Source organism: Simochromis diagramma, unplaced genomic scaffold (assembly GCF_900408965.1).
Source record: "Simochromis diagramma unplaced genomic scaffold, fSimDia1.1 OVJJ01000424.1, whole genome shotgun sequence".
NCBI lineage: Eukaryota > Metazoa > Chordata > Actinopteri > Cichliformes > Cichlidae > Simochromis > Simochromis diagramma.
Genome location: NW_024387119.1, coordinates 383,826 through 396,924, shown reverse-complemented (window position 1 = coordinate 396,924; position 13,099 = coordinate 383,826). Strand labels below are relative to the sequence as shown.

General features: G+C 42.5%; 1 protein-coding gene across 1 annotated transcript; it reads left to right on the top strand.

Annotated features, from left to right (window-relative positions):
- Nucleotides 1–611: 611 nt before the first annotated feature.
- On the top strand, nt 612–3,342 carry LOC120743289 (butyrophilin subfamily 1 member A1-like). Its single transcript, XM_040046871.1, has 4 exons — nt 612–1,323; nt 1,628–1,975; nt 2,624–2,956; nt 3,034–3,342. Exons 1-4 carry the CDS (start codon nt 1,287–1,289, stop codon nt 3,168–3,170), a joined length of 855 nt encoding a protein of 284 aa, XP_039902805.1. The 5' UTR covers nt 612–1,286; the 3' UTR covers nt 3,171–3,342.
- The last annotated feature ends 9,757 nt before the right edge of the window (nt 3,343–13,099 follow it).

Sequence of the window (13,099 nt, the reverse complement as noted above, 5' to 3'; positions counted from 1 at the left end):
ATCAGTCTGAAGATGAGTTTAATAATGCACAAGAACAAAGCAGAATGTTTCAGTGCTCAGATCTTTGTGGCAGCAGCAAAAAAAGTTTGTTTTTAATAAAACAGAATTATTTTATGAAGTTTAACACGTCTTATTATTTAGACGTGGAGCTTTGAGATGAAGTGATTCTTCCACAAACTTAAACAATATTTTATTAAAATGAAAATAGAAATTCTTTGAATGTGAAACTGGAATAGAGAAAAACATCTTAGACGATTTCTTTCTGTCACACAAGTTTTTTTCTTGAGTCTCTTTAAATGAGAGTTCTCTCTGTTTTTCTCCTTGAATCAAAGTTTTTCTCTCAGTCAGTTTCCATAAATGGTTCTTATATAAGGCTTTTCTATACTCAAAGCACTTTAAACGACTTCACTCATTAATCCCAGCACTTTTCCATACACCCTCTGACATCCACACTGTGATGCATCACAGAGCAACTTGGAGTTAGTGTCTGGCTCAAAGATATTTGGGATGCACACTGCAGGGAGTGAACCACCAACCTTCCGAATAGCAGAGAACCTGCTCCACCACCTGAGCTACACCCAACACTGAGTCACATTCAGTGTGAGCAGCCAAACATGATGGCAGACTGCCACAGATCACTTCTGAGGAAAGAGGAGGCGTTCAGCTTCCTCATAGTTTCACACCTGCATGAAGCAGCCTCACCCTGACAGCTTCAAATCACTGTGTCAGCTGATCACTTCCTGTCCTGTGATTGGCTGAGCTTCAGGCCTTCTCTCAGTCAAACTGGAAACAGGGATTGAGACAGTGTGAGGGTTTGTGGAGTGCCACAGTGCTGTAATGAATACTGTAGTGGAAGAAGTTCTTTCACACTCTTCATCCTGGAGCTGCTTTATGTCCATGATCTGCATGGAAACACATCTATGGAGAGGAAATCCAGCTGCTGAGGGTCACATCTGCATCATTGTAGCTACAGTGGATGTTTCAGCGTCAGGACTGAAGGCGGAGCTTTGTGCGTGTCAGGGTGAGGCCGCAGCAGCCGCCTCCACCCGGAGCGCTCGGGCGTGAAACTAGGAGGAAAGCCGACGTCCTCCTCTTTCCTCAGAAGTGATCTGTGGCCGGCCGGACTTCATTCCACAGATGTGCTTTAACAAAGTGTGAAGCTGAACTCTGAGCTGTGACAGTGAAGCAGTGTGAGAGTGTCAGTAGATGATCAGCAGAGGAAAGTGAAGCTGCTGTGAGCTGATGTCCTGAAGGGCTTTTAAAGAGTCTCTGAGTTTGACAGGAACATGAAGATGTTTGTGGTGTTTGTGATCCTCCTGCACGGTAAGTACACCTTCCTCTCTCTGCTCTCATCATCAGCTTTTCTTTCATCTCTCTCTCTTTAATGTGTTGAAGTGCAGCAGGAGGAGATCGTGCAGGTTTGTGCTTCCCGTCCTCTTTGAACTGAGCAGAAATTTTCCCATGAATGGATCACAACATTCATTAACATTTCCATTATAACTATGAGCATGTGTAACTACACTAACAGCAGAATACATCTACATTAAACATGTTCACATGAAGCTGTGATTTCTTGCTGTAATCCACAGCTCACAGATAATTTGTTTTTCTGTTTATGTGTCCTCAGTTTCCCAGCATGCTCTGGCTGTGTTGGTGGAGGTGAATGAGGGGGAAAGATCTGTCCTGCTGCCCTGTCAGTACTCAGGTTTACCACCTGTGGACCCCACAGTAACATGGACTCGCAACGATCTCAATCCCAAATCTGTCCACGTGAGACAAGAAGAAACCGACGATCTCAGAGGGCAAAACCAGCATTACAGAGGGCGCACATCGATGACACCTGATGCTCTGGACTCTGGAGACTTCAGCCTCACTCTGAAAAACCTGCAGCTGACTGATAGCGGAAAATACACCTGCACACTCAGCAATGAAAGAAATAAAGTTAGAGTGGGAGATGTACAGCTGCAGGTCAAAGGTCAGCAGTACAGTGTAACTGCCTGTAAGAAGCTGAAACAGCAGAAATCAAACAAATCAATGTTCATCCAAAGTGTCCTGATAGTCGTAACAGTCTAACAGTCACGGTCATGTCGAGTTAAAGGGGCTTGACACATTAATGATATCTCTTTACTGTTGTGAATTATAATTTTTTACCTTTTCTGGACAAACGTTAGTTCTAAAGATTTGTATTTGTTTGTTCGTGTGCAGAGCCTGCACTGATGACGTTTTCAGTAGGAAAAAGTAAAGCAAAGAAACAGAATTTAGGTTTAATGGGTGGTCACATAAAATATAAATATTTAAGCTTTTTTCCTGTTAAAAGGAACTTTTCCTTCTCACTGTCACCAAGTGCTTGCTTAGATAGCATTATTGCAGAGTGACCTCAGGTCAAGGTTGTTGTAATTTCAGGCTCTTTGACATCAGTGCTTCAAATCTTTACGTTCACTGAAAAAGAGCAATAAAGTAAATGTAGCTTTGAAACAGGAAGCAGTTATTATTTAACTTTTATTGTTGAAAAGTATGGTTCTTGTATACAATCACGATTGGCAAAACATACCCAGATTAGATCAGTGCTATGACTCCCATTGTCTGCTTCTACAGCTGATGTTGTGGTTTATTGTCCTCACAGACCAGCAAGTGGTGGTTAAAGTGGAGGAAGGGTCAGACTCCGTCATCCTGCCCTGTAAAACAACACCTGACCTGCCTGAGGACACCACAGTGGAGTGGACTCGCTCTGACCGAGAGCTCATGATGATCCATGTGTATCCAAACAGAAGTGACCACCTTAAGAAACAGGACGACCTTTACTGTGGTCGCACGAAGATGAACGAAGACCTGCTGAGAACTGGAGACCTCAGTCTGACCCTGAAATACCCCACAGAGAGAGACAGTGGAGGATACATCTGCACCATCTACAGGGACAAAGACATCCTGAGACAGAAAGTAGTGCTGCAGGTCAAAGGTCAGAGATGATGCCACAGGTCAAACGTCAGAGATGTAGATACAGGTCAGAGGTCATATTTTTATGTTTCTCCACAGAACAATTTCCATCCTGGGCGAAAGCTGTTCTTGTGCTCCTGTTTCTCCTGGTTCTTCTTGTGGTTTCTGGAGGTCTTCTATATTATTTCCGGCACTATTTCATGTCAGGTGAGCGTCTCCTACTACACTACCCATAATGCCGATGGTCAGCAGGTGTCCTCTGGTGGCTCCTTGACTGCGGCTCACACAAACTTGTTCCAGAAGCTGAAAGAGTTGAGAGTTACAAACAGCTGATACAGAGAGCTGAAGAGAAACTTCCAGGTTTGTTCCAGAAGTCAGAAAACCTCCTTCAGACTCAGTCATTGATCAGTGAAACAGCTCCACAACATGACTTTACTAAACAGTGTGTGTGCTTCACTGCATTGATCTGACACAGAGGCTGCATGTGGACAAGCTGTTCTTCTTCTGTGGTGGTAAACAGCAGCTGACATGGAAACATGTGCTGACAGTAAATGTTGCAGCATCTTCAGTAAATGCTCCTCCTTGAGTTGTGCTCAGTCATGTGGTGGAGAGCTTCAGATGTTCAGACACATGAGATCTTCATGGTTTCTGTGCTGATGTGTGTGAGACATGGCCGACTGTGGAGGCTCCGTCTGTCTGTTCTTCTTCATCCAACATGTCTGCAGCACTTTACAGGACGCTGCAGACGAGTTACCAAAGAACGAGTCAGGAACACATCAGGAACAAACTGAGACACAATCTGACTGAGACTAGAAGACAAGGAGGGGACAGGGAGGTCATGTGACCATCACAGCTGCTAATGATGTCATCATGTTGTGCTTTGTTGTCCTCTAAGGTTACAAGGTGGAGGTGGATTCAGAGGTGGAGTCTGTCATGCTGCCCTGCAAAACCACAGTTTGCCTGTCTAAAGACACTAAAGTGGAGTGGAAGGACAGAGATGACAGGAAGGTCCACGTGTATGAGAACGGCTCTGACCAGCCTGAAGAGCAGCACCAGGTTTACAGAGGCCGAACGGAGATGAAGAGAAAATGGCTGAAAGCTGGAGACCTCAGTCTGACCCTGAAACATCCCAAAGACAGTGACACCTATACCTGCACCGTCTACAGCCGGAGGCAAACGATTCTGATGAAGAAGGTGCTGCTCACTGTCAGAGGTCAGTTCTGTAGATACAGGTCAAAGGTCAGATTCATTGTAATAGTGTGCCAAGTATCAGTTGGCCCAAAGCTCCTCCGTTCCTTCAATACACAGACTTTTTCATGTCCCATCTATAGTCGGTCATTTCTGAGACTGGAACCAGTCAGAACAGATTTTACTGGAAATATTTTAACTTATCCAGTCATCAAAAATCATTTTAGTGCTCATGCTGTCCTCACTAAAGTTTGTTTAGAGACAACATAATTTTAGCTATTATTCCCAGCACCTTATCGTCAAAGAAACAGGCTGCTTGTTGTGATTCAACGATGGAAATAAATTCTCTCTCTCCTTTTGTACAACTGTACAAAGAAAAGGAATACAAAATACATAATAAAGAGAATAACATTGTTCTAGTAAAAGATACTTTGTTGTCATCTCAGGTGATAGGGTGGAGGTGGATTCAGGGATGGAGTCTGTCCAGCTGATCTGCAAAACCACAGTTTTCCTGCCTAAAGATGCTAAAGTGGAGTGGAAGGATGCAAACAACAGGAAGGTCCACGTGTATGAGAACGGCTCTGACCAGCCTGAAGAACAGGACGATAAATACAAGAACCGAACAAAGATGAAGAGAAACTTACTGGAACCTGGAGACCTCAGTCTGACCCTGAAACACCCCACAGATGGAGACACAAACACCTACACTTGTACTCTCTACAATCAGCAGGGAAACATCCTGATGAAGAAAGAAGTGCTGCTCACTGTCAGAGGTCAGTTCTGTAGATAGAGGTCAAAGATCAGTGTTTATTTAAAACGATCTGAGCAGTTAAATGTCAAAGAATCTAACAGATGTAACCAGTTTGAACAGGTGACTGTTGTCATTTTTATATTATTAGCTTTAACAGTGTAGTCCCATCCCATCAGGTGTCAATTACCCACAAATAAAAACAAGAGCGTTTTCTTCTCTCTGTCTTCCTGTCTGCTTCTGCTCATCATCATCAAATGTGTCCAGTCAGAATGGATTTTACTGGAAATATTTTAAGTTATCCAGTCAAATAAAACATTCTCAATGCTGCTGCTCATGTCATCATGTCGTGCTTTGTTTCTCTCAGTTCACAAGGTGGAGGTGGATTCAGGCAGGGAGTCAGTCCAGCTGCCCTGCAAAACCTTAGTTCAAGTGTCTAAAGACATTAAGGTGGTGTGGAAGGACAAATACGGAAAGGTCCACGTGTATGAGAACGGCTCTGACCAGCCTGAAGAACAGGAACAGGATTACAGAGGCCGAACGAAGATGAAAAAAGACCTGCTGAAAACTGGAGACCTCAGTCTGACCCTGAAATACCCCACACAGAGAGACAGAAACACCTACACCTGCACCGTCTACAGCAGGGAGGGAAACATCCTGCTGAAGAAACAAGTGGAGCTGAAAGTCCGAGGTCAGTGCTGTAGTTACAGGTCTGAGGTTTGAATCTTGCTTTCTAAGTAGTTGTGATGAGTAGAAATAAGAAGTTAACTGAAGGCAAAACTGGTTCCCAGTGAAGGAGCCAAAGCCACATTTGGCAAAAAGTTCTTCAGTGACAAGAGCCCTCAATTTCCTGTCCCCAACAGAGAACTTATCCCCACTCCAGATTACTCTGAAAATAAGGCTAAACAATTTTATTCTCTTTTGTATAGTATGTTATTCTATTTTTTTTATTCTATTCTACTGTTTTTCGTAATTTTTGCTGCCCTTAACTTTGTATTGTCCGCTTTGTGCCGTGACCATACTGGGACTGATAAAGGTTTATCTTATCTTATCTATGCAAATAGTGCCTGAAGTAAGAACTTAAACTCAGACAGACACTCACCTAACTTAACCGGGAAGTTGTATTTTCCAAGGTAACATTATTCTAGACACCTACAAGTGAAATATTCAAAAATGAAATATTGCCAATTCCAAGCTTCCGTTTTCTGAGATCACAGAAAGGCCACACTTGTTACGTTTCCCTAAAAGTGCCACTGCACACGCACACCAGCTACAAAACCAACAAGGATGCCTGGCACTAGAGCTTCTTCTTCTTCTTCTTCTTCTTCAAGTTTAACGGCAGCTTGCATCCAAAACTGTTGCATTACTGCCACCTCCTGGCTGTTAATCGTCCGTCATTCCTGAATCCTCAGATCCTCTTTGGCACTAGAGCTCACCTTTCTTTCACCTTAAGTAGCTCTAACTGCTGACTAAAGTCAGCTGAACAAAACAGGGTGGTATCAAAGGCAGGAGAGACCCACATGAGGTCAGTTTTATAGGAGCTCCTGCAATGACTGCAACATTGTTCTTCAGCTTTCTCTGCATCTGTTAAACTGTCAAAACTAAGCAGCACAAGGTCACAAGAGGTCATGCTGTATATTTCTCATCCCCTCAGACTGTCAGGTGATCGTGGAGCAGGGGGTGGAGTTTGCAAAGCTGCCTTTCCAAACAACAGCTGAGCTTCTTGAAAAGGCCACAGTGAAGTGGGAACGATATAAACCTGAATACATGATGGTGTACATGTGTCAGAGTGGATCTGACCAGCCTGACAAACAGCACCAGGATTACAGAGACCGAACAAGAGTGAATGAAGACCTGCTGAAAACTGGAGACCTCAGTCTGACCCTGAAACAGCCCACAGAGAGAGACAGTGGAGAGTACAGCTGTGTGGTCATCAGTGGGGACATCTGGAGGAAGAAAACAGTGCAGCTCACAGTCACAGGTTTGTGTCTTTACTCTGATATGTAAGTCGATGCACCATTAAATGGTTGTTAGCTGTTCATCTGCAGATTAATTAAAGAAAGAAACACAACCACAGAAACAATAATTTAACACAACTAATAGTGCAATCAAGAGCCTCGTTGTCTCCTTCATTCCCTCCAGCAGACAATAGCATTTTCCAAACATGAAACCTCTCCAAAACAGCTTAAACTGCTGTCATGTTTAAGTTATAAGTTTGTGCTTTTCTGTCTTCTCAGTCCAAAAACTGGAGGTCGATTCAGGGGTGGAGTCTGTCCAGCTGCCTTTCAAAGCCACAGGAAACCTGCCTGAAGACACTAAAGTGGAGTGGAAGGGTAAATACGGAAAGGTCCACATGTATGAGAACGGCTCTGACCAGCCTGAAGAACAGGACCAGGCTTACAGAGGCCGAACGGAGATGAATGAAGACCTGCTGAAAACTGGAGACCTCAGTCTGACCCTGAAATACCCCACAGATGGAGACACACAAGTCTACACCTGCACCGTCTACAGCAGGGAGGGAAACATCCTGATGAAGAAGGAAGTGCAGCTGAAAGTCAGAGGTCAGTGCTGTAGATGCAGGTCAAAGGTCAGAGGTTTGCATCATCTAATTTTCTGCTTCCAGTCAGTAGTGTATTTTGTATTAGTATCCACCCATTCATTCTCTTATCCTTGTCAGGGTTACGGGGGGTTGGAGACTATCCAGGTCACCTAACACATAGAGACAGACAGACGTTCATTCGCACTCACACTCACACCTTTGAGCAGTTTAGAATGACCAGTGATCTAACGGCACTAACTGCATGGAGGAACCCGGAGAGAACCCACATGGACATGGGAGTGGAATCAAACTCAGGGCCTTCTTACGGTGAGGCCTGCTATTAAATGATTACTACTATATTCATTTAAAGCTGCCTGAGGGTAAAAGCGGTTTCCCACTGAAATGTCTCTGATTGAGTTTGGGGCCAAAGGGAGCTGACTGATGGTACCATTTTAAAATGCTACCTCAAAAATGTATGCTAAAAAATATCTTACAAAAAGTCTTTAACACTTTTTGTTGAGACAAACTCATGAAAGCAGAGACGTTAAAGTTTGGTTACTGTGCTGTGAAAAAACTTGTTCCTCTTCTTGATTATTCTTCCATATTGGACGTTCGCCCCACTCAGATAATCCGTTTATAATATTAGATAAGGATAAGTTGACTAAATACAAAACACAGTTTTTAAATGATGATTTCATTTATTTTGGGCAAAAGATGATCCAAACCCACCTGTATGAAAACACACGTTTGGAAAGCTGAGTTCACTTTCACTATCCACACTCAGGTGTGGCCACATTATTGCCAGAATCAAGAAATTCACTAAATAGAAATCGTTTGAAAAAGTGAAGTAGGCTAACAGACGTGAAAAGCAACACATCAGGTCACTATTTACCACAAACCACAGATATTATCCACAAAAGGAGAAACTGTGGAACAGTGGTGAACCTTCCTATGAGCCAGCCAAAGTGACCCCAAAAGCTCAACAGCTCATTAACTCCAAAGAACTACAGGCCTCACATCCCAAAGGTGAGATCAGAGTTCATGACCCCACTATAAGAAAGAGATTGCACAAAAACGGCCTGCATGGCAGCATTTCAACATAAAAACCGCTGCTGAGCAAAAAGAAAAAGGTTTGCATCACATTTTCTGTGAAGCATCAAACTCTGTAGGAATACGCTGATGAGACCAAAGCTGAACGTTTTGTAAGGTTTGAGTCCTCTTACATCTGCATCAGTCTAACAGCGTTTAATTAAGAGAAGTCAGCAGCAGTCAGACATCCAGAACACAGCAGGAAGTCCACCTCTTAACAACTCAAAAAGACCAAAATGGAGGTTCTGGAGCGCCCTAGTTGACTCCAGTCTCAGATAGAGAGTAGCGCGTTACTGTAATCCGATTACAGTACACGTACAGTAATTCTGCAGGTAGTGAAGCAAAATTCCTCCGCTGTGCTTTAATGACTCATCAAAAGTTATCAACACTTAATTGATTATGTTTATTTTCATGTTAGTTAAAGGCAAGTTTGGATATCTCGGGCTTCACTATCACATAATATCTTAATACACTTTATTTTATTAAAGACCCTCACGGTCACCTTACATTAGTACAAGAAAATCATAATGAAGGTTATGCAATTTTGAATACATGAGTTTTAAGATGCGATTTAAAAGTGGTATTAAGTATATCAAATATATTAACCCTCTCAGGCTCAAATTAAGTTTTTGTTGCTGATGCACAAAAGAATACCTGCAGTGGTACTTCTGAGTAAAACAACTCATAAAATATGTATGTGGGGTAATCGGGGTGTGAGCTTTTACTTACTTTAAAATATGTTTGATCAGGTAAAGATTTGTTTGTTTGAGCGACAGGTGTAGCTGAGACAGAATGATCATAGATCAAATTTGAGCTTTCAGTTTTTTCCTAAACTCCTTAAAAAGTGATTATGAATCAGCGTGTGATCATTTGTAGAAGGTGGTTTGTTTTAAGAGTTTCAGTCTGTATTTAAAGTTCATCACAGCACCAAAGCAGCACTGGTGAAAGATAAAAATGATCTTATTATGGTTTCTGAAAGCGGAGTCATCTCTGTGCTGGTCCTTATCGTAGCAACTGATGCTGCCGGCCACAGCATTAGATTACAGATGCTAGAATACAACATTTGTATTAAAGGAAATTGTCACGGCTGTGCAGGGCGGATTGGACTCAAACAGATTAAACACCGACACCGGATGAACGTGGCAAGAATTTATTACAATCAAGACTGTTTATGTCGTGCATCCCACCCCTAAGAAATATTAGAAAACACTGCATAAAGGTCATGAAGGCCTGGATGACCTCTTCCTGTTTCCAAATTCAGAGAAACTGAAGTTATTACATTTGGACCTCACACTCTCAGAAACATGGTTTTGGATACAATAATTACTTTTGATAGCATTACCTGTTTCTGCGTGGAACCTTTCAGTCAGTGTTGGGAAATGGAGGCAGGTGTGTTCATGAGTGATCAGGCTCCATTATATCTTAGAAACCTTACAGTACCGTATTACCACACTCAGGTTTATGGGGACCGGTCCGGGGTAGATGCAGACTAGTCAACGGTCCAGCGATGAGTAACACAGAACCGCTCTTAAATAGAGCTCAGGATCCTGAAAATCAGTGACTGAGAAGAGGTGTGTGGGCCAGAGGCACGAGCCCCTGATGAGCAGCGCCCAGGCAGAGGAGCGAGAGACAACACATAAAACCCCAAAACAAAACATATTGCCCAGTGCAGGGACCATAACAGCAGGCTAACATGTGATTCCCAGAGTTTCTGAGGCAGAACGTTTAGTTGTAAAGTCTCTCTCCCATTAGATCAGCTGTCAGTTTGCATTCAGGACACAAGGGTGTTTTTTTAAAGACTGGATTTGAACTGGATTAAAAATATTTCTGCCTCTTTTATTTTTTATTCTGAGATCTGCTTCTGTTCTTCAGATTTCTCTACAACTGTGAAACCATCTGTTGCCTTCTGTAGAGCTCATGTTGTGTGTGTTGTATTTGTTGTCCACTCAGGCTGTCAGGTGATCGTGGAGCAGGGGGTGGAGTTTGCAAAGCTGCCTTTCCAAACAACAGCTAAGCTTCCTGAAAAGGCCACAGTGAAGTGGGAACGATATGAACCTGAATACATGATGGTGCACATGTGTCAGAGTGGATGTGACCAGCCTGAAGAACAGCACCAGGATTACAAAGACCGAACAAGAGTGAATGAAGACCTGCTGAGAACTGGAGACCTCAGTCTGACCCTGAAACAGCCCACAGAGAGAGACAGTGGAGTATACAGCTGTGTGGTCATCAGTGGGAACATCTGGAGGAAGAAAACAGTGCTGCTCACAGTCACAGGTTTGTTTGTGTCTTTGCTCTGATATGTAAGTTGATGCACCGTTAAATGGTTGTTACGATTTCAGAATAATTAAAGAAAGAAATGCAACCATAGAAAAATTAGCATTAACAGGGTAACAACAGATGTTCATGAGTGAGTATCTGTAGTGAGGGAGGGGCTTTAGTGCTGGTATTTTTCAGTATGATGATATGAGGTTAGAAGCTCCGGCTCGTTTTCTGTCTTGCCCATCAGAAGATGTTCTGTGTTTGGTGTGACTGGGCTTCCTATCAGGGCTCATGACTCTCGTTCACCACCATTTGGTGTAGAGCTCCTGTAGATGGGGTGGTTTTGTAATCCTCTCACCTGAGCTGACAAGCCTCAGCTGGTGCTGCTCGTTTTTTAGGCTATGGGTGCTAAACTTTAGAGTTTAAGTGTACTCAGTTTAGGCAGAAGCCCAACAGAGAAAGTTAAACCACAGATAACCACAGTAAACATACTCAGGATGGGATTTTACGTTTCACTAAGGTCAATAAATCCTGACTGTGATGAACTTTGCTGATATTATATCCTCCTGCGCCCTGTACTACAAAGCAAGGTCAGCATCCAGTTCCATCAGTGTAATAGAGATTTAGCAACAGCTAAAAAAATTAAAAACCTGTGTACAGTTTCAAAAACCTTAAATGAATAAGCACGTTGTTGTGACAAGGCGATGCACAGTTTGTGTCGCTCAGTGGTTTCAGTACAGTATGGCTGAACCTGCACATATAGAACATATTCTGCCAGCACAGGATCTGTGATGCTTTTAAAACATGCTGGAAATAAAAGAATCACTGAAAACATGACGGTTCCAAGTGATTTTAAAACAAAACTCTGAAAATAACCACCAGTTTGAGCTGTTGTTGTCTCAGCTGCAGACTCGCTGCTGGTCGAAGGTTTGAGAGATTTTGCTGTAAGGGTCTGTGTTGAACAGCAGAGCTGGAAAACATCCTCCAGCCTAACAGTCATAAACAGGATTGATGTCCACAACCAAGGCGTTTGACTTTATCCAGTCGAGCTTGAGAGAGATCATTCGGCTTCATTGAGCTGTACTGTGGTTTTGATAGAATCTTTTTTCCCCCATAATATTTTCTTTGCCTGTTGCAAGCCATTATCACAGGGTAGCATGCAAAGTTCCCTTATACTATTAGTTAAAAACTGAACTTCCTTTAAGTCCATACAAGAAAATCATAATGAAGGTTATGCAATTTTGAATACATGAGTTTTAAGATGCGATTTAAAAGTGGTATTAAGTATATCAAATATATTAACCCTCTCAGGCTCAAATTAAGTTTTTGTTGCTGATGCACAAAAGAATACCTGCAGTGGTACTTCTGAGTAAAACAACTCATAAAATATGCATGTGGGTAATCGGGGTGTGAGCTTTTACTTACTTTAAAATATGTTTGATGAAGTGAAACTTGGTGACAGTGGGACATCAGTAGGGGTCAAACAGTCTTTCACATCACTATAATTTCTATTAGCAGTGTTTCTTTCCTGTGGATTTTTTTCCTCTGATGTTCAGGTAAAGATTTGTTTGTTTGAGCGACAGGTGTAGCTGAGACAGAATGATCATAGATCAAATTTGAGCTTTCAGTTTTTTCCTAAACTCCTTAAAAGTGATTATGAATCAGCGTGTGATCATTTTGTAGAAGGTGGTTTGTTTAAGAGTTTCAGTCTGTATTTAAAGTTCATCACAGCACCAAAGCAGCACTGGTGAAAGATAAAAATGATCTTATTATGGTTTCTGAAAGCGGAGTCATCTCTGTGCTGGTCCTTATCGTAGCAACTGATGCTGCCGGCCACAGCATTAGATTACAGATGCTAGAATACAAACATTTGTATTAAAGGAAATTGTCACGGCTGGTGCAGGGCGGATTGGACTCAAACAGTTAAACACCGACACCCGGATTGAACGTGGCAAGAATTTATTACAATCAAGACTGTTTATGTCGTGCATCCCACCCCTAAGAAATATTAGAAAACACTGCATAAAAGGTCCTGAAGGCCTGGATTTCTGTTTCCAAATTCAGAGAAACTGAGTTATTACATTTGGACCTCACACTCTCAGAACATGGTTTTGGATACAATATTACTTTTGATAGCATTACCTGTTTCTGCGTGGAAACCTTTCAGTCGTGTTGGGAAATGGAGGCAGGTGTGTTCATGAGTGATCAGGCTCCATTATATCTTAGAAACCTTACAGTACCGTATTACCACACTCAGGTTTATGGGGACCGGTCCGTAGATGCAGACTAGTCAACGGTCCAGCGATGAGTAACACAGAACCGCTCTTAAATACAGCTCA